This window comes from Musa acuminata, chromosome BXJ2-9 (genome assembly GCF_036884655.1).
Source record: "Musa acuminata AAA Group cultivar baxijiao chromosome BXJ2-9, Cavendish_Baxijiao_AAA, whole genome shotgun sequence".
NCBI classification, from domain to species: Eukaryota; Viridiplantae; Streptophyta; class Magnoliopsida; order Zingiberales; family Musaceae; genus Musa; species Musa acuminata.
Window position 1 is genome coordinate 15166707 of NC_088346.1, and position 22143 is coordinate 15188849.

The window sequence follows — 22143 nt, forward strand, 5'->3', positions numbered from 1 at the left end:
ATAAATCTGATAGGACATACCGTCCTAAAAAAGAATTAAAAAAAAAAAATAGTGATCGTATTAGGAAATCTTCGCTCGACGCATGAAATTTCCGTTTAATTTCTCTCCCTTGTTACCAGCAGCAGATGCAATTGAATTTTTCAGGCAATATATACATTATTTAATTCAAAGGATCTGGTCGACGAGCTGACGCACGGACCACGCGAGCATGACCGTCCTCAGACGTCCACGTGTCGCTGTGACAAGGCCACGCCCCGCCGACAAAGATGGTCCCCGCTCGGATCCGATGGCAGCCCGGGAGTGGGACCAGAAAGAAAGGACGGCCCAGATCTTACCGGCCGGTCGTACTCGGCGCACCCAAATACGTGGCCTACGAAGGAGAAGGTAGCAGACAATGGGCGCCGTATGTAAGTCAGTTGAACCTTTAAGCCTCTCCTTGCATTCCAACAACTCCCGTGACACGGACTTGGCCTCTCTGCAACTGCCGCAGACAATAAATATATAGAACATGACAAACGACACTAATCGTATTGTTCCTACTCGATCAAGATCAAACTTGACAACCAGAGCGGCGAAGGAGAGAGGGTCGTCTGTGTTGTACATACCGGTGTGTATACGCTGCTGCGGTGGGCCGTCAGCAGCATGCATGTTCCTCCTTGTTAGCCAAGACGAGATGACGATCGATATAAGCTTAATGGTACGAATGATGTATTTAGTTAAGAGGCTACTAACGACACGAGGGGAGTAGCAGCAAGTACGAATGGAGATCATCGACTTAATATTATTGGAAGAACAAGTCCGACATCAACATCCCCATTTTCAAATCCGTTTATTTATTCCCTGTAATTGTCGACATCAGAGGAGCTCCTCCACTATATTGATTATTATAAAAGGAAGAAGATAGGAAATTGGAAGCGTCCTCTCGGTTTCTGCTTGGCCTACAGACCATTGTTTTGTCCACGTCCGAGAAGAGGACTGGATTTGGTACATCGAATGCAAATCTTCTGCCATGTTCCTCGAGACAGAATAGTTTTTGTGGACTTTGGATACACAACTTTGATGCTACGGAAGAACTACTCTCTCGAGCTTGGCTGCATGCGGATTACACGCGGCAGCAGTAGATAGGGTAGCGGCACTTACGTCAGGCATGCACGCGACGGCTTACGTCGGTGACACGATTGGCTGACGGCACTGGGTGGCCGCCCTCGCCGAGGTACCCTCTCCGGGGTCAGACCTAACACAACGCGGATGTTTGTTTATCCATGAGAAAGAAAAATGATGATGATCACTCGAAGATCAATCACTAAAATAATGATGATCACAAAGGACTCCAGCAGGTTAGTGGGGGACTACGGACCACTCCCTGTCCCTCATCCAACACCATTTGTCTCACATGGCCCAGCCGGCCCATCTGCAATTCAAATCTTTTTTGTATATATATATATATATATATATATATATATATAGGTTGTGCAAGGTCAATAAACATCGTGAATTTCCTAATGGGTCAATAATTTGCGTTAATAGTTGTATAGTAGTTCTATATCAACCAAAATAACAGTGATCCGTGGACTAGCTTAGGATAACATATATTACAAGGATTCTGATTAAGATTATTTGTCAATAGAAAAGGATTCCTAATCCTGGACGATTACGTTAACGTGAGTGTTCTATCAAATTATCTTTCTCTATATAATGATAGGACATTTTTAATATCTGATCGTAGATGAGTCTCAAATTTCATTAAAAATTATAATGGCACTATAGAAAATATAAAGAGAGGAGGTCCACTCTTTATGTCCAAAACTACAACTTCACCATATTTGAAATGTTTAGTAAGGTGGTACACGTTTTATTCTTGATATATGATAATTTAGATCTGAATCTTGATTTGAAGGTGGTACACCATATTTGAATGATGTATGATAATTTAGATCATAAAAAAATTTAATCTATTGTAATGGCATCAAATTATTATTATAATTTTTTATTAATCCTTGGGCATCAAAGTATTTTTCCTTGCATATGCATATAGGGCTACAATCGAATCCAGATAATGAAGATAAAAAACAAATATTATTTAATTATAGACGACGACCTACTATCGACAATTGGTTGATTATGGTGATACAATGATGGCTATCGTGGTCATTGGTGTTGCATGAGATGGCATTAGTACGATCGATGATCATTGATGTTGAATTAAGGATTTGATGCATCACAATCATGATTAAGTTTAAGAAAGATCACAACCGTCATAATATTATAAGAGAATGATACTAAAAGCTTAATATAAAAAAAAACTTCTTATGCATATCTCCAATATAGTTAAAAGTATAAACTAAATCATTTGACTCTAAAACTAATTTAAACATCGGAGAGGTATCATCATGTAAGGTCTCGTTACTATTGAAGTTTTGATATGGATTAAAATTGATCGAAAAATAATATGGAAGAGGTATCTTGATTGGTTTTAAATTAGCATTCAATTCAAACAATCAAATCTTGACTCAGCAAAAATAAAACCCTTTACTCATTCTTGCACATAAATCTTTTTTTACTAAATCGGGAGTAAACCACTCATAATTTAATTTTTTTTAGTCAAATTAGAATAACCATAGGGCCTCATTCCTACCTCACCATCGAGATAGAATATAACCTTTGAGAGCCCACCTCAATGCTAGAGACTCAAACTTACTGTATAAAATAAAAAACATGTTATTTTAATCGTAAGAAACTCAAATTTGGTTTCAAATTTTGATGATTAAACCATGCTTAGATATCATGTTTCTAAATGTAAAAGACGATGAATAATTCATCTAATATTTTATAAAATGCAAAAATAAATATAAACATTATTAGATCATGTCTAAACATTACAATTAAAATAAACAATATTAAATAGGGAGAGTTGGACAACTTACACAAAATAATTTATCTAAACTAATTCCTGTCTTAGCTTCTTAAATTAGAAATCAAGTCCTCTTCAGAAATTAACTTCCCATCTAAACCTATCCCAAAAAGATTAAATAACTTAATTGAAATAAAATTCTGATTAATTTTATTTTTAGTTTAATTTATCAAGAATTTTAATTCATTCGTTGGTTACGGTCATCCTCTAAAAAGAAGTACAACCAATTTCAAAAACCACATCCGTCTCATTCATCTTCAAATTCTCATACAGTTCCTACCAAGATTATATATGAAATTCAATAAAGACTTTTCAAAAATTCTATTGGATCAGCAACAAAAATCACAAGTTTGGTAGCAAAAACAAAACTTTCCATTTGTATATAACGGAACAATAAAAACCCAAACGAAATCTTTTACTTGTAAAAATAAAATCTTTAGATTAAACCAATCAAAATTCAATATTTTTAATCGAACTAAAATAATCATATCCCCTCAACAAAAGATGTCAAATAATTTAAATGATAAATAACTTGATAATTTATTATAAAATACTCTATTCGAATCTCGTCTTTATCATTTATTTATTTTTAATTATCGGAAATCCAATTATAAGAGAAAAAAAAACCTATAAATGATATATATGATTTGTTGAGGCACAACATTCGGATCTTATTTCTTACATCAACCTGATGTGACTAACATCAAGCCTAACACTTATTTGTTAGAGGCACAACATTCACCTGGACTTCACAACCTCTCCTTTCATGGCCAAGGAAAGGGCACCAAGACAACCCCCACTCTCCACCCTCGCCCCAGGCATGACCACAGCCCTGCTTCCTACAAACCCGCCCTCCCCAACCTTAATCTTCCCGTACTTCACTCTCCCTTCTTCCCCTTGGTAGCTATGCCCAAAGAGCAGTGCATCCCTCCCCACAGCCCCACCCCTCCGGATCTCCACCATCTCTGGGTTCAGCACTGCTCCCATGCTGTCCACGTAGACCCCGTCGTCCACCTCGATGCTCGACCCCATGAGCTGCATCCACACCCCGAACAACACGGATCCGGTTATCATCTCCACGAAGTAGTCACCCACCACAGTCCTTAGCGCCTGCCACACCGTGTCCATGAATACCACCCGGCTCCATATCAGCACCGCTTCTCCTTCCTTCTTCCTCCCCACCAGCACCCACTTGGCTCCGGCACATATCAGTCCGGCCATGATCCCCGACGCAACCCAGAATGGCGGCAGCAACCAATGCAGTGGCAGCTCCAGAGTGGACTTGACGATGAGCATCCAACGGAGCAGCAGGAAGATCACCATTCCAAGAACGAAATAAGGCAGCAATGTCTGCAGCAGTGGCTGACAACAGGTAGCCCAGAGTGTTTGACACCTAGTCCTCGCCAGTGTCACTCTGCGGTCACCAAATTCCTTTGTCAGCATCGCCGCGGTTGCTGCCATTGGACAACCAGAAAGGTCCACCTTTGCACCAGACTGCTCAAGGAAGCTCCGCCAGGCCATTGGGAGCGGCGTGCCGTTACGTAGATGTTGACATATCTCGTACACCAATGAGCGGCCATGATCAATAGATGCACTTTGGGAGCACGAGGTTGCTCGGATAATATCGACCTCGTTGCAGCGGAGAAACGGGTTGAATTCCAGTCTCTCGGATTCTTCCATGGTGAGATTCTGATCGATTGTGATCTCGCCGATGTCCATGTACGGGTACTCCGTCTCATCCCATGGCCTGGTGCAGTCGAGAGCCCATTCACGTTCTTCTCCGTCCGATGGAACTGGCCTGCATTGCAGCTGAAATATATAACGGACGTGACCTGAGGAATCTACTCGTCTCCGGAAATCATCGGCGAGGAAGAGCAACGGACGGGTGTCATTCTCTTCCCTTGGGATTGCACCGGTTTCCGGAGGAAGGATACCCTTCGGAGCAACGTGACCGGAGACCTCACCAATGTCACGATCAACAGGTCGGAGTTTGAACTTGACATACATCTCCTCGCCACTGTCAAAGCGTAATAGCCTGCAGATGTTTGAATAGTAGTGCAGCTCTGTGTAAGAGTTTGTGTTCCTCAGCGAACTCCAGACAGCATCACGAATGTGGGGACAACGCTCCACTTGCTGCTCTCTTGCAGGAAGGCCACATGAGAGCCAAGTGGCGAAGTCTTCGATGGTGCGTGCATAGAAAGCTTTGCCTGTTTTCAGGGTCAGATCAAGAAGAGGTACTTGACGACTTTCTTCTGACAGAATCCGTAAAGCAGCGCCCCGTGCATCAATCCTGGCATCATCATCTGCACTGAGACTGTTGCTATGTCGGATTACTACCGGGAAACACTTGCCTGGCCCGAAGATGCTGTGATTCGGCAATCCTAAGAGATCCTGGTAGATATTTAGAACACCCTTTCCACCAACACCAATCCGATGGAAGTACCTTGATTTGGCTTTCATCGTCGTTATGGCCAAGTTTCCAGCAAGTTTACCAACGATCTTCTTGTACTTTTCGTCCATCTCTTCGATCCTCTCATCTAAAGCATGCAAGGTGTTTTTGACCAAGATTGGTGTCTGACAACCCATATAGATGCCACCTCTTTCAAGTACAGAACCCACAGGTGCAATAGAAAGGGCTCCCAGGACAACATCTTCGTGGATGTTTGAGCCTGAGAGGATGAGGCTTTGGCTTCCAACAACCGAGTTCTTCTGCACCTGGATTTCTCCACAAGTAAAACCATCAGAGGAATAGAATCCAGTTACAATCCGGCTGAAATCACCAAGATGGACGCCATCTCCAATGGAAATCATTCTGGGGCTACAAACTGGATTGATGGCTCTGATAGAACAATGACGACCCACTTTAGCCCCGAAAAGGCGTAGATATGTGCAAAATGCTTCTGTTCCTGTCAATAGTTTGGCAAACCTGAGGTGGCAGGCGATGTTTACTCGATAGAGAAACCATGTTTTGATGTGGGATCTTTGAGTTCCTCGATCTCCAGCAAGGCAGCGGTTAAGAATACCGCTGAGGAGGCTGAGGACTAGACCATGGCAGAAGTAAGCAAGGGCAAGGAAGGAAGCAGAAGTTGCTGGACCGGATGAGATCTCAGTAATTATGGAGGCACATGCTGCCACAACAGCCGGCAACCAATGGAAGGCACCAGCAACGCATGCCAACATGAAATAATGCAGCAGAAACGAGGTTCTGGTGAGGTATACGTATGACAAATAAACAATGGCACCAGAGAAGGAACTAAGGAAACCGACTGCATAGATTCCCAGAAGGTGATAAAGTGTTACCAAAGTCTTTGGAATCTCTTCGTCTAATTCTTTCTGCAAAATAAAAGAAAAAAAGAGATAGAGAGAGAGAGAATACTTCAATATGTAGTAACACACTAAAAATTATCAGTTTGCTTATAGAGCATGCCTAATTTTGATTATAGAATACCTTGCAAAGTTTAGAGGCTTTCTCTGATCTGATTATAGGATTTACACCCTCAACCTTTTGTAGAGGCCGAACCTCTGCACCATCTCCCACTACACTTCCTTTCTCAAGTATGGCATAGGGGCCGATTGTGGAATTCCGGCCAACTTGGACCGAGTGAAAGCTCAATACTCCATTCTTCACTTCATGGCTTTGAATCATTACACCTTCCGCTATCACAGATGCTTCTCCAAATGACACCAAAAAGGGGTCTGTAATGTCAACAGTGTCGATTAGAACAGATGATCCTATCCGAGCTCCTTGCATCCTGTACCAATGATTCAAGAATGCTGTCCCTCTGAGGTATACAGCCAAGAATTTTGCGGCCAGTTCTTGAGCCTTGCTAAGTGCCCACCACTTTACAAAATCAACGGACCAGATGGAGACCTCTGGGGTGAGAACATAGTTAAGCTGTAAGAACGAGTTTCCAAACAGGGAGAGGAAAAGGCAGGTGAGGAAGATGTAGGAAATCCAGGCAAGAGGTGCCAGGACAAGAGAAATAAGAGAAGATGCGAATGACATTTCCTCGATCAGAATAAGAGGATGCAACTTCATGAACATGGAGCTTGAAACATAAGCAGGAAAAACGAGGATAAAAGAAATATAAGTGATGGCCAAAAGTTGTAGCAACCATATAGTCAGTTTCCAAATTGTTGATGGATTAATATCGTGCCCGAGGAATTCTGCTTCAACCTCTGGAAGGTAAGAAGTAGTTGTCATGGACCCGGGCTGAGACTCAAGAAGAAGATTTCCTGAAAAGCTTGCTAAATCTGAAATGCTAGTTGCAGTGAAAATGTCTACTGCTCCAACAGGAACACCAAGATAATCTGAGAGTTTCTGTGCTGCTCTAACCACTCCAATTGAATCAATACCGTATGAAACAAGGCTTTCAGTAGCAGATATCTTCTCAACTTCTAACCCAGTTTGCTCTGCTACAAGTCTTTTCAGAAAATTGATTATTTCACCAACATTCTTTCCAGCATTGCGAGGTTGAAAATTAGGAGATTTATCCAGTGGCAGGTGTAATCTCCTTCCCTCTATGGAGCTGCCAGTGGTGAAAGATCGAGATAAAATCTTCTTAGAAATATTGGGCTTTTTTACTAGAATTAGTGTGTCATCTGTGAATTGCTTCAGGCATTCAAACCTTCGGATCTTTCCGGATGATGTTTTTGATATAGTTCTAGGCTTAATCAGCTTCACAGAAGCTACAGAGACACCATGTTCTTCTGTTACTCGTCCTTTGATTTCCTCAACAATCTCTTCATTCACTGATTCTCCCTCCTTAACCTCGGCAATCACAACCAGTCCAACTTGATCAGAAGTCTCCGGAACGGAAATCCCTTTTTCTGTCAACGTTTCCTCTGGAACACCAATAACAGCACAGCAACCTGGGCGTAAGGCTTTGGATGAACTTTCTACTGTCTTCTCTACATCGGCAGAGTAGATGTTTCTTCCAGCAACAATAATTAAATCCTTTATTCTTCCAGTAATGAAAAGCTTCCCATCAATTATTCTCCCCAGGTCTCCTGTTCTTGTGTATCTCTTGCCTTTGTGGTTATCGAGCTCATTAAAGAATGTCTTTTGACTCATATCTTTATCACCCCAGTACCCTATACCTGCACTGGGACTGCTAATCCATATCTCACCCTCTTTCCCAAATTCTTCATGCTCTTTGAGAGTTTCTGGATCTATGATCGTAATGTCAACATCCGAATCATTCGGATTGACGTAGCCACAGCAGACTCTACCCTGCCAATCTATGAGGACTGGCTTACCCTCTCCAAAAGCACAGCTTACAAACACACAGTTCTCAGCCAGACCATAGCCGGGAGCCAAAATCTCTTGACAAAGGCCAAATGGTCGAGAAATATCAATGAATTTTTTTAGAGTTTTCTGCCTCACTGGTTCAGCAGCAACCATAAGAAAGACAACTGAAGACAGATCATAAGCATGGTTCTTTACTTTATCAGATTCTAACCTTCTAATTACCAGTTCAAATGCGAAATTAGGAGCTGCACTGTGAGTTGCCTGATAGTCACTCATGGTTTGAAGCCACAGAAGAGGATTCCTGATAAATGTCATTGGTGAGAAAAGAATTGAAGATCCACCACTGACTAGAGCAGTAAAAAGGCCACCTATAAGCCCCATGTCATGATACTGAGGAAGCCAACTAACCAAAATAGTTCTTGAGGTGCTCCTATATTTTCTTCTCATTGTTTTGACATTATGAATTAACCCTCCATGAGTTATCATCACCCCCTTTGGATCACCAGTCGAACCTGATGTGAATTGCAGAAAGCATATATCATCTGGTTGAGACTCAGAGCTTATGGCTTCAGATTCCAAGTCTTTCAGTTTCCTAGACTGACTTCTATACTTCTTGATCAATGAATCTGTATAGATCCATGGAAGGTCAGGCCAAAAAGCTGAAGATCTCGAATTGCTATTTGTCAATGATATCACATTCATCACAAAGCCTGTTCTAACAGCTCTGTGGTATGAAGATGTGGATAGAATTGCTACAGTGTTGCACAATTTAGAAATGTTATGAATCTTGAGAAGTGCTTGTCCACCTCTCTTTAGTGGATCAGGAGGCAAAAGAGGAACTGGTATGATTTTTGCTTTGAGGCACCCAAAAAAGGCATCAATAAATTCCAGACCAGGGAGGTAGACTAAAAGAACCCGGTCACCTGGCTTGAAAGTTGGTTTCTTGCTTGTTAACAGATTTTGAGCAATATGACATGCATTGGCTTGGAGTTCACTGTAGGTTCTCTGGTCCACAACTTGACCTTCCTCAGTAATCCAAGTATAGAGAGTTTTACTAACGGTGACTGGATGAGTTCCCCAGAAGCTCAAATAACTATCTAGGGAAGGCAGATCTGGAAATTCTACGCCTGCAAGTTCACCAAGTTCTCTCTGAAAATATGGCTCTTGACTAGAAACTAGAGGAAACAATCTCTGCAACAAATGAACTCACTGTATAAGATGACCATTTAACATATAAATTAAAGGAAAAATGTCTTGACATCAATCTAGCAGTCTCTCAAGATTTTCACTGTCAAGGAAACCAGTTTAAATTACCTTAACATATGGAATCAATGGCATCTCACCACGTCTGGCAAAGTAATTACAGACCAATGCCATGGCATAAGATGAGTTTCGTTCTGTTAGTTCAAAAGCCATCAGCCCTCCCAAATAATAAGTATTCTGAAAACCTTGAAGTTGTGTTTCCAACTTCTCAAAGAAGCCATTTTTCATCTCTGTAAAAGAACTCACAAAATTAAAGTTGTGAAAGAGAAAGGAGCATGGAAATAATTAAAGATGACTAACGAATTGGACCTTCACTATCAACGTGAGGGAAGTATTTGAACCGGCGCTGCAATACCACCTTTTCGATGATTCCTCCCATGGTCCTCACAACATTAATCAGAAGGCTGGTCACAGTTGGACTCCTGATATTACTGGAGTTTCCATAAGACCAAAACAGGAAAATATTTGTATCAGCAAAGAATCTTTGCATTGCTACAGGATGTCCAATAGTTGCAGGATCCTCCATAAATTCCCCGAAGTAATAAAAACCAACAGATATATGCTCAAATCCTTTGATCTTGAGAACGGTGGTGTAGTAATCTATTGTTCGCACCTTACAGAATAGCTGCTTCTCGAGATCATTCAAATCTACCACCTCATTTTCCCCAGCTGTAGAACAGAGAGATATTAGTCAAAAATTAAATGTGTGGCATGAAGGAATAATGCCAAGCTGTTGCAAAGCTACTTACTTGTTAGGAATGAAGACCTGTATGTCCTTCCATTCTTGAATGTCAAATTACCTGAAAAGATAATTTTATCAAACTTCATAAGTTTTTGCTCATCATCAGCATTCTTGACAGTTACTCTGACACCTGAAATATTTCGCTTGACCATCAAAACCTCGGTGTTACACAGGACTTCAAAGGGTAGAGACTGGCTAAGCTTTTGCCACATGCTCATGTATCCTCCTTTAAAACGCCGAATCTTTCCAGCCATGGAAGTCCTAGTGAACTCTTGAATATAAGCATATGGCATGTCTTGAACAAAACCATAACCAGATGCAGTATAACCATATGCTACTGATTTAGGCAAAGAACTCAGGCCGTGCAACTTCAGAAAATCAAGAGTTGAATCAGATGCAATGCCACTCAATGCATGAATTCCAATATGACCGGACCTTGTTGCTTCATCCTGTAAGAAAAGTAAAGTTCTCTGTCACAATAATGTTTTAACGATTTCAAAATGGGAACAAAATGCGAAGAAGCTGTTTAACTTGTAATTTCAATGTCATGGAGATCAGAGAAGCATAATCATCAGCCACTTTCATGTCTTCGAATTTCCCACTACGGCTATCAATAAAAGCAAGCTTGTGTGAGTCCATTTCTTCAAATTCTGCACCTACTTCCTTTGCCAAATGAGATATAACAGGGGCACTGTTTGCAGCAATAACTTGACCTCCCAGATCATAAATTTTTCCTGAACATTAGCAACTAAACAATTACTCTCTTTTTTTTCTGCTAATCAAAAGAAGCATATGGAAAACCAATCTGCTACAGAAAAAACATGTCAGTCCAAGATCCTCCACCTTCAATATCAACTGATTCACACATTCCAGCAACTGATTGACACTTCTCGAATATGGTCACGTTACCATATCCAAGCTTCGCCAGGGCATAGGCAGCTGATAATCCACTTGGCCCAGCTCCCACGATAGCAATTCTTGTCTGCACAGGAAAGCATGGATGCAACTTGGACAGTTGATCTTCAATACATATTGTAGTATCCATCCTTTGATCTCCAGCAGCAGTTCCTGCTTGAGATTAAATTCAAGGATGAGAAACACTATTTCACAAATAATGAGAAGAAAATATAATTCTTTCATGTAAGCATTATTAGGATAAGAATCTAAGCATAAGTGACAACTTGCAAGTATCAGAATAAGAAACAACCTCTAGGTCAAGTTAAGAACTCGATGAATTTATCCATTTCCTAAATCCAAATGTCAAACACCGATTTGGGGAAAGCTTTCAAAGATCAAGGGAAGATCACCTACTAGAAGTATTTAATCCTTTCATAGAACTGCATAATATCCAAAGGCATGGTAGAAGATCTTGAACCTTGCTAACAAGAACACCATTTTTGCAGACTATCTAACAAATTTTTTTTAAACATAAAAGATTCTAGACTAGAAGAGCAACTGATCTAAAAACAAGCATACTTAAGTTTGTGACTCAACAGAAGTAGTGCCAACTATGGAAGGACCATAAGCTAGAGAAAAGACACCAGTGATTTTAGCATTCAACAGATTCAGTTATGTCTAGGACATTCAAATATGACAGCCAGTCAGTGAATTGACTTTACCTTGGAAAATCAATGGAAATAAACCATAAAAAAAAATCTGTACCCCTTCCTATTTAACAACCATAACAAATCGAAACCTTTTATGAACAGACACATATAAGCTAATGACCAAGATTTGGGAATGAATAAGCCCCAAAATAAACATAAACTTTCAGATATGAGAGAGCCAACACATAGAATATCACTTCCTCAATTGTTCAAGAAAGACAACAAAAGTTGCACCCGATCGCTTCTGATCACATGTTCACGAACAACTAGGTATGCGTAAAAATCACTGCAGTACAGATGCCCCAACTAATTGATAAAAATCACCATCAGAAACAAGAGATAAAAAAAGAATAGATCCATAATCAAGCAATTGCCCACACCTGCTGTCTTGGACAGGATTCACCACCAGAAGGCAGAGTGGCACTCCGCCCGTAGCCGCCCTGCCACATTGTAAGACGCAGGTCTTCATGCCGGAATTTAAACCAAGAAGATGTCATCCCCCTCCAAACGAGACAAGACAAAATGGACACGAGGCGAATCAAAGTAGTTACCAGAGGGAAGCTTGGGTATTGATGTTCCCTCAGATTACTACGTTTGGAGGTTAGAAAGAACACCTTCACGTAATACGACTGCAGAAAATAATAAAATAAAGCAAGGGAACAAGACAAAACCCTAGCTTTCCGCTACACAGATATTCCAAGGAATCAAAAACATTGGATTCCTCAGACCTCGCCAACTCCGCAGCAAAGAGATTTTGATATCCTGGCGCAGCAGGAGGCGGGCACAAGTTTACAATTAAAGAAAGAAAAGGTAACTTTCTTCTCCGATCAATCGACAGAAATGCACATTCCCCAATCAATCTATAGACGTTCTATCCTGAAGGCGAGGAATCGGAAGAAAAAGGGAGATGATCCTTGGTCTGCAAACCTTTTTTCTATCGGATCGATCTGAACTAAAGTTCGAGGGGGAGAAGGCGGATTTTACCATGATTAGATCGATAGAATAAGAGTTGAAGGAACGAACTCCGAAGAAGAATTGAAGGCACGACACAATGGAAGTACTCCCACGACGATTGACGATCCCATTCCTTCGGTCTTGTGATCAACTTGTCGAATTCTGTGACATTTTAGCACGGAGCAATCAATCTGTAACGGTCACCCGTTTCGCATTCTTAACCTCCGATCGATGCGACAACCGAGCGGGCAGGCGAACCGGATAACAAGTGTTTTTAGTTCGGTCCAAAATTCAGATATATACCTATAAATTTATACCTTTATATATATATATACAACCATGATTTCGTTGTAGTTAAGTTAAACTAATATGTGGAAGATTTTAATATTGAAATGGAAGATACATATTATGCAAAAAAGAAAAAAAAATATTTAATTTCCATGAATGGATGACTGGCAAAGGCGACAAGTGTAGCTATGACTGGAAGATGAAAATGCACAATTAGGTGACTTCAACATTCCCAAAGCTATATTAGCAAACACACATCACACCATACTAATGCTGCTTTTTAGTAACATAAGCATTCATATAATAGTTGAGAGGCATAAGATCTTTAGAACTAGAACTAGGCATTATGAAAGCTTTGGTTCGTGATGCTCCATCCAATCCTCATGATTAGGTTCCTTTGACATGAATTGATTATAGAGTCTACAGCTACCAATGCATGCGAAGACCTGAATGGCCATATGCGCTACCCAAACTGTGGTCGAGACACTGTCCATTTTCCTGCAGAGCAAACTCTGCCTGACCTGAAAAATGAGCATCAACTGTCGCGGTTGCTTCCACTGATCCCATTTCACGCAGGACCTTGTGTGAGCTAGTCCTGCCTCCACGATCTCTGACCCCCCATAAGCTGGTAACGTAATTGCTAGGGATGACTGAATCGACCGTTCCGGGGCTGTCGAAGATGCTGGTTGCTGGGATTACCGGAGCACCATTCCTGGCAGAGCTGCTACTCCATGGATGTGTTGACAGAAGAGAGAGAGCACAGCTTGAGTCAGAGACGCCTGCAAGACATTCACCTTTTGGAATTTCCATGGTAGAGCATAAGGTTCCTGCTGCAGGTCCTTGAGAGCACCTATGGGTACCATGCAGTGCCACGGCACCAGGTGAAGCATCCAAGTCCCTGTGCCACTCATTAGTGGCCACCCCGTCACCAGCAGTTGCAGTTGGATTTCTTCGACTACTAGAGAGATTTGGGTAACTGAAGTCCATCAGAAAGCTTCTGAATCCACTAGGTTGTTCTGTGAAACAAAACATATTATTAGCATATTAGAAGGCTACAGGTATAATAATGTGAATTCCGCCACAGTGAGTTGCTTATGACCATGGAAGGATGATGCAAAGCGGCCATACGGCCCAGGAGGTGGCTTCCTTCTGCGTTCATTATGTCCTGCCAAACGTCTGCGACAACTGCGCTTTCCTTGGTCAAATTCAGGTAATTGATGAAACCTGTAATTCAGTAGCCACGGCAATGAAAAAGCAAATGTTATTTAAAGAGTTAAATTTCTCAGAAAACAAACTGCAAAATAAGAAAAAAATATTTACCATCCAAAACAATGTTTTTAGAGCCAGAATGAGCATAATACTGCCTATCGTAATCAGCATCATCACCGTTTTCCAGGCTTTCTACCAAAATGGGTAGGCCATAAAGCACAACTCACATCAAAATGCTTCATGGGGCTTCTGTGAGAATTCCACTACTTGCTTTCAACCTCATGTCAGACCTCTCAAATGTAATTAATCAGAAAGGAAGATGTACTTCATTTATTATATGATAAATAATGAAGAAGATTCTCTCTCTCATTGTCACTGATAGTTAGAAGCACACTTGATATGAATTTGATCAATGAGATAATGCCCGTTAATAACACAAAAGTGTCTTCTTGGTTCCCAAAGTAGGATGTGTAATCAATCCTATCTGCCTATTGAATGCAACCTTGTCACAGAAATTGAAACTCAGAAAGCACCTGAGACAGTCATGACATTCATGTGATGACAGGCTCATGGTAAAGAATCAACAAACTGATCATTCCTATAATGTACATACCTCATGCACTAAAACTGACAACATTAGTACAAATTTCTACTTAGTGGACATTATTATTACAGGGAAATTATTGTTCTCGTCAATATCAGCAACTTCGATAATTTTGGCTGTTTTAGTCAAATAGCAACAATAGTTCCAATCTCCTTAAGTTCACGTCTGCCATTTCACTTGTAAAAGTCATGAAAAATTATAGAAATCATGTTTTGGTCAATTTGATCCATCACGCCAATCCATTTCGGTCTATAAATCATATTCCACCAATCAATTTCAGCCAAAAAAATGGAAATGCACAATCCTGACCAGAACTGAATTCAGATGGAATTTCTTATCACAATATGCCATTCCAAACCGTCTTGTCTGATTGGATTAGAGCCATCTGTAATACAAAATCTTGTCAATCGTACACAAACAAGAATTGTAAATAGGTTACTGTCAAAGTTTCCAAGTCATGTTCAATTAGGGTTTCAAATGTATTTGTGCAAATTCATTTGTATGAGGAGAAGATAATGGACTCCTCATAAATACCAAATGCAATTAGGAATAAGTTAGTGGATACAAGACTTCATAAACATCATTTGGATAATATTTACCATTAGTTTTCTTGTAGAAATCATTGAACATATTATGGTCTTTAAATCACATTGAGAAACATTGTCAATAGTATTTTAAACACTAACTCATTCCATTCATTACATAACTATCATACAATATGCTTACAGCAGGAATCGAAATTCTGATCTCATAACTGTGAAACTGACTTTAACCACTCAGACGTCTCCTTGGAGACCCATGGAATACTAAATATTTCTTGATAGAACTTCTTAGTAGTAGACACAAAAATTACATAAAACAAAAAAAAAGCAGGTGAATTTGTTTTCAAAACTCTACAAATCAAAGTGTGAAGCGTAGGGGGGGCGGTCCGACCATATGTGCTTGCTTTCAGCAGTTAGATTTAACCTGAACCAGCGATTTCAATAGGCGCTCGGGCGAGGCGAGGCGAGGCCCGAGCGCCTCACTTTATTTCCAAGCGATGTGCTTCAAAGAGGTGCCGCTTGGGTGCTCGCCCGAGCCCAGGTGCCGGGCGCTTCGGGCCAGCGTCGTGTTAAACCAGGCGACTGAACCAACGTTTTAGGTTTGGTTCGGTCTCCGGTGCTTTAGTTGGTTCAATCGAACCCTGCTCATCGCTCCCGCTGCCACTGCTCGTTGCTATCGTTGCAGCTGCCACTGTCACTGTCGTCGCTCCCCACTCCCGCTGTTGTTGCTCGCTGCTACCACTGCCACTACCACTATCGCTGCTCGCCACTCCTGCTGTCATTGCCATTGTCGTCGCTCGCCGCTCCCGCTACTGCTGCTTGCTGCTACCACTATCGTTGCTCACCGCTCCCGCTGCTTGCTATTACCGCTATCGTTGCTACTGTCGTCGCTTGCCGCTCCTGCTCCCGTTGCCATTGCTCGCTACTACCGTTGTCGCTACCACTACTACTGTTATCAGTCAGTAGCTTCGGTCTTCCTCTTACTCACACTTTTCTCACTTCGATAGTATACTGTTAATAGTATATTAACAGTATACTGCTAATTGTATACTAGTAACAATATTTTTATTTATTAGATTAATAATATATAATTTTTATTTTAATACTGTTAATTTTTATTTATTTGAAATTATTGTTAGATTTCAAGATAAATGGTAAGTATACAAAGTAACTCAATAGATTCTCCAATGACATCAAAAAAAGATTCTGCATGGAAGTATAATTATCTAAAGGATCCGAAAGATCCTAATGTAGTGACTTGCATATTCTACGATAAGACTACTAGAGGTAATATTTTTTGTGCAAAACAACATCTAGTAAGAAATTTCAAGAATGCAGCAGCTTGCAAAAAGTATCCATCTGAAGTAAAAGAAGAGTTGCTAAGTTATATGAATGAAAAGAAGACCCAAAAGAATGAATCTTATAGGAATTTACCAGAAGATAATGTTGAACATATTAGGGATGAAGAAGAAGATTATTCTATCAGTATTAACCCAAGTGGGAAAAAAGTATACGAGAAAAAAAGAAAAGAAGTTATGAGTACTAAGAAGGGTAAAAAATGATCGATGGATCTATAAATGTTTCAAGGATCACTGAAGCAACAAAGGCAAGCAGAAGACTCAAAATTTAGGCAAACAAATATAAGTAATGCTTGTGATAAAGAAATAAGAGGAAAAACAATTCAGCACATTGCTTGCTTCTTCTATCAGGCTAGTCTTCCCCTTAGTACAACTCATTTAGACAGTTTTAATGAAATGATTAAAGTTATTGAAAGATATGGTGCGGGATTAAAACATCCAAGTTATTATGAGTTGTGAGTTCCATTGTTGTAAAAAGAGTTGAATTATACAAATAATTTATTAAAAGGTAATAAGGAATCATGGGCAACATATGGTTGCTCTAATATGTCATATGCTTGGACTGACAGAAGAAGCAGAAGTATAATTAATTTTATGGTTAATTATTCTTTAGGGACTATGTTTGTGAAGTCAATAGATGCTTCATCTTTTGTAAAATCTGAAGATAAGATATATAATTTACTTGACAAGTTCATGAAAGAAATTGGAGAACAAAATGTCATTCAAGTCATAACTAACAATGAAAGCAACTATGAATTAGTTGATAATATTCATCTTTTGAATTTTTGAATTTTTAATTACTTTATCTTCAATGAAATATGTTAAACTCTTAAGTCTTATCTATCCTTTCTCTCAAGTAAATTACTTGAAATAAAAAGACAACACTTATATTTGACTCTATGTGTAGCACATTGTATTGATTTAATGTTAGAGGATATTGAAAAGATCTTAAACATCAAAACAACTTTAGAAAGGGTAATTTTTATTGTTGGATTTCTTTATAATCATATTGGAGTTTTGAATATGATGAGAGAATTCACAGGCAATAAAGAATTAGTGAGATATGGTGTCACCTGATTCGTTACTTCATTCCTAACATTATAGAGCGTGTACTATCAAAAACATAATCCGAGAAACATGTTTCCCTTTGAGAAATGGGTGACAAACAAATGGGCAAAAGAAGCAAGAGGCAAGAGGGCAACTGATATCGTTTTAATGTCATCATTTTGAAATCATATAATTTATACATTAAAGGTAATGACCCTCTTGTTTGAGTCATTCGGTTGGTGGATAATGAAAATAAGCCTGCAATAAGATATATTTATGCGGCTATGAATAGAGCAAAGGAGATGATTAAAAGATCTTTTAATGAAAATGAAAAAAAATATGAGAAAATTTTTATAATCGTTGACGAAAGATGGAATTGTCAACTTCATCGTCCCTTACATACAGTATTATTATTTGAATCCTGAATTCATTTATAAGATTAAATCTGTTGGGTTTGATATAGAAGTTTTGGATGGGTTATATCAATGCGTTATAAGATTAGTTCCAAGCATTGAGGTGTAAGATAAGATTATTCGTGAATTATCTCTATATAAAAATGCCGAAGGTCTTTTTGGAATTCCAATGACAGTTCGATCCAAGGCAACTATGTCTCCAGGTATTAATAATTTGATATAATTAATTTCATATATAGTATATTACTATGTTATTACTAATAAAAACATAAATTTTGCAACTGAGTGGTGGAGTCTATTTAAAAATTCCACCTCGAACTTACAGCAATTTGCTATCAAAGTACTTAGTTTGACTTGTAGTGCTTCAGGTTGTAAGTGAAACTGGAATATCTTTGAGCATGTAAGGATCACTAAATATTTTTGTTTTAATTAATTAATTAATTTAGATAGATATATTAATATTTTTTAAATTATATGATATAATATATTCGCTCAAAGAGAAGAAATCGGTTGGAATATCAACAATTATACGATCTTGTTTACATAAAGTATAATCAAGCTTTGAAGGCTCATCATGATTTGCAAAATAGAATTGATCTAATCTCATTATAAGATATTGATGATTCAAATAAATGGTTTGTGGGAGAAATGGGTGCTAACTTGCAAGATGTCGAAGACGAGCTTGCATTTGAATATGATAAATTGACATGGGGAGAAGTAACAAGAGTTTCAGGTATTGGAGAATTACAAATATATACAAGATAGATGACAAAAAAAAAAAGAGTGCAAAAGCATCAAACTCGACTCGTGCAATTGTTGAAGACATAGAGAATGAAACATATTTTAATAAAGAGGAAGGACAAGAGGAAAAGGACGAATTCAATGAAAATGATTTATGTGAAAATAACGATAATATTGATTATGATGATTGACTTTGATATAAAATTTTATTGTTTTGAATTTTGAGACTTTTTGTTAATATGACATTGTGATTTTGTACCTTAGATTTTCTTAATTTAATAACATATTTTTATTTAAATAATTATATTTATTAATCATATTATATATTTTTTATATTTTAGCATCTCGTTTCGTTCGGACGAGCACCTAGTGCCTTAGGCGATTTAGGACCTTAGCGTCTTTTGATGCCTAACGCTTTTTAAATCACTGACCTGAACTATTAATAAAATCATTAAATCGGGCTAAGAAGATAATCACACTATGAATTGTCTATTCTGGAAACACCTATCATACAACTTTTCCTTTAAATCAACAGCTGACTGCGGAACTCTCACAACAAGTACAGTTCTTTAATTGACACACAAAGAACTCATAATATTCTTCTATGGAGTATTATGGATCATGTCCGTAACAGCAAGAAATGAAATGGATTTCAAGCTACATTTTGAGTTTCTAAACTAACAACTCAAGCACAGATCAACAGATGTTGATGAAATCAGCAAACAAATACTGAGTCATGATATTTTGCAGAGACAAATATAGAGGTTGTTTCCCAAAATAATAAAAATCAAGAGAATATTTCTGAAGCTTAATTTTCCGAAGAAGATGGCGGTCATAATTACGAAACATGGAACTCTCATATCCAAAGATATCGCAAAGGATATAAACCCAGTAGTTGTACACATCAAACAAATATCAAAAGATGAAGAAAATTACAAAAGACCAACCTGTATAAATGATATTAAACGCGCTCGCAAAGTTCGTCCAGCATTCAACCCAACAAAATCACTTATTCACTATCTAATAAACGATATTATCAAATGGGGATGACCTCTTTTACAAACAATAGCATGTTCCTCACTACGATCATTTTTGTTTTTTTTTTTGCTTTTTACACAAGGCATAATATTACCTTAAACAAAGCCTATAGATAAATAAAATAGATTAGTAAATCCCATTCCTACACAAGAAGACCATAAAACAGGACTCTTTATTAGCATTCATAGGCAGCATGGTTTAGCTCACAAATCAAGAACAACAACAACATCTATTTCACAAATTTCTATACTCAAAACCAGATTCGGAAGGGGGCGTACCAAAAGAAAGAGAAGAATAATAATATTGGCTTTAGGGAAAGAGAAGGCCTACGAGAACTCAAAGAACAAACTAAGAAGCAAACTTTACCTGCTACACTGCTGACAGAACCTCTGCTCCAAGCCTGCAACCATAACCTTAGGTGCCTTGGAGTGCATCCCACAAACTTTGTGCCTACAGTAGTATGCCTTAGCCCCCGTCAGATCGACATTACACCCCTCCACCTGGCACCTAGGTGGTTGGTGCTGACCTCCCTGCGCCACCCCCTTCCCCTTCTTCGTCGGAGGCGGTGGCGTGGCCGCCTCCGTCAACGGAGCCGACGGTGTCTCGGAGGAGCTCCCACTCCCGCCGCTGCCACCATCAAAGTAGATCTTTCGCCCAAACTTGAGCCCATGGGGAGGATCACTGGAGCTACTCGAGGTCGCAGAGGCCTTGAGAGAGCTCGAGTCCATCTTCACAGTTGCAACCCTCTCTACAGCCCAACCATGGACTCAGAGACCAGGAGGCGGCCTAAAAAGGGGAGTTGGTTTCTCCAAGGAAGAGCGGGCCCTGACGGCGGGGGCAAGTGGGCTAGAAGAAGGGCTTTTGTGTCTTTCTGCTGCCTCACAAAGCTGCCACTGCCACATCGAGCTATTTCATTTGCGGCATAACACCATCAGTCTGGAAAGCATTCTGGCCAAGAGATCATGCTTGGGGATACCTCTGTACTACAACAGCTAGAGGATGAACGGTGACGACGGTCTTTCTTTGGTGCCCTCTGAATAGGATTTCCTCTTTCTAATAAAGACCTTCATCTTGTACAGTTCCTTGTGACATGGAGTTGGGGACATTCTGCTTTCTTAAGATACATACATTTATGTATCTGTGTGTGCATGTCACGGAAAAGCAACTTCTGGTGTATCCATCATCTGGGTTTTGCTTTTGCTTTGATGGAAGAAGACGTGCTTCCTTTTCCGCTTCTTTCTTTCCTCTGCTACTGAGTCGTGCGACTGAAGAATCTCACTGGGGGAGAATCTTCTTGGAAGGAGCTTTGGATTTGATGGGAGGGCCCTCCTGGGTCTTCATCCCTGGCTTCTTGGGAACCGACTGCAAATATAGGAAACTGTCTTAATGGATGCATTAATTTGAGGATGAGGGAATTAAACTCAAGAAATCACGCAGATGGAGGCTTGCTTCTGTCAGAACTGAGCAACTATTTGATGGATTCAAGGCTTGTGCAGATCTTTCTTCGTTTAATAAACATCGGACGGTATCCTCAATGGAACTGTGTTGATTCATTTTATTCAGTGTTGTGTGTTTTTGGGCATGAGAGACTTGAGATGTGTTCACGGAGCTCCGGAGGAAACCTACTGTCTTAGTGAAAATGGCTGTTAGTATGTATGATATCAAGGCATGGCAAAAGAATCAGAATCAGGCGATGAGGAAGAAAGAATTCCAAATCTTCATCGTTGCAAGAGATTATATTAGATCGGTGGAATTCTTTGTTTTGTATTTTTGTTGGTGATTGTTAGAAACTTTTTCTCGGTCTCTTCTTCTCTTAGGTTGTGATTGCAAGCATCATAGAAAAACGTACGAGCCTTAAAGTTGGAGTGAAAGTCTCATACGGGGGGAGACCAAAGATTTTGACGCTACACCGCCGACCACTTTGACCCCCTTGGCCGCCTCCTCCTATTGTCGTCCATTTCGTGTCGGAGGAACTTTAGGTGTCGTCAGTCGAGACGTGAAGGGCCGTACCAAAAATATGTGCAGAATAATAGCCCATTTGTGGGTTAAGTCAACTCAACTTGGTTAGCTGGATCGGAAGCTTATGGCCATCAACTTTGTCTCGCACCTCTTCTACTTTGCTTGGCTGTGATCCGAGTTTACTGTAAATGATGCTTGCACAAGTATGCAGCATGA

The 22143-nt window shown here is 39.7% G+C and overlaps 2 protein-coding genes across 2 annotated transcripts; both read right to left on the bottom strand.

Moving 5' to 3' along the window:
- Positions 1 to 3602: 3602 nt before the first annotated feature.
- LOC135623261 (uncharacterized) lies at positions 3603 to 13118 on the bottom strand. The gene is made up of 8 exons (XM_065126022.1): positions 12155 to 13118; positions 11011 to 11235; positions 10699 to 10901; positions 10175 to 10616; positions 9735 to 10094; positions 9477 to 9655; positions 6360 to 9353; positions 3603 to 6244 (listed from the first exon to the last, which is right to left on the bottom strand). Exons 2-8 carry the CDS (start codon positions 11210 to 11212, stop codon positions 3650 to 3652), a joined length of 6975 nt encoding a protein of 2324 aa, XP_064982094.1. The 5' UTR covers positions 11213 to 11235; positions 12155 to 13118; the 3' UTR covers positions 3603 to 3649.
- Positions 13119 to 13259: 141 nt separating this feature from the next.
- On the bottom strand, positions 13260 to 21701 carry LOC135623262 (squamosa promoter-binding-like protein 14). The gene is made up of 3 exons (XM_065126023.1): positions 20335 to 21701; positions 14116 to 14240; positions 13260 to 14032 (listed from the first exon to the last, which is right to left on the bottom strand). Exons 1-3 carry the CDS (start codon positions 20694 to 20696, stop codon positions 13443 to 13445), a joined length of 1077 nt encoding a protein of 358 aa, XP_064982095.1. The 5' UTR covers positions 20697 to 21701; the 3' UTR covers positions 13260 to 13442.
- Between the last annotated feature and the right edge of the window lie 442 nt (positions 21702 to 22143).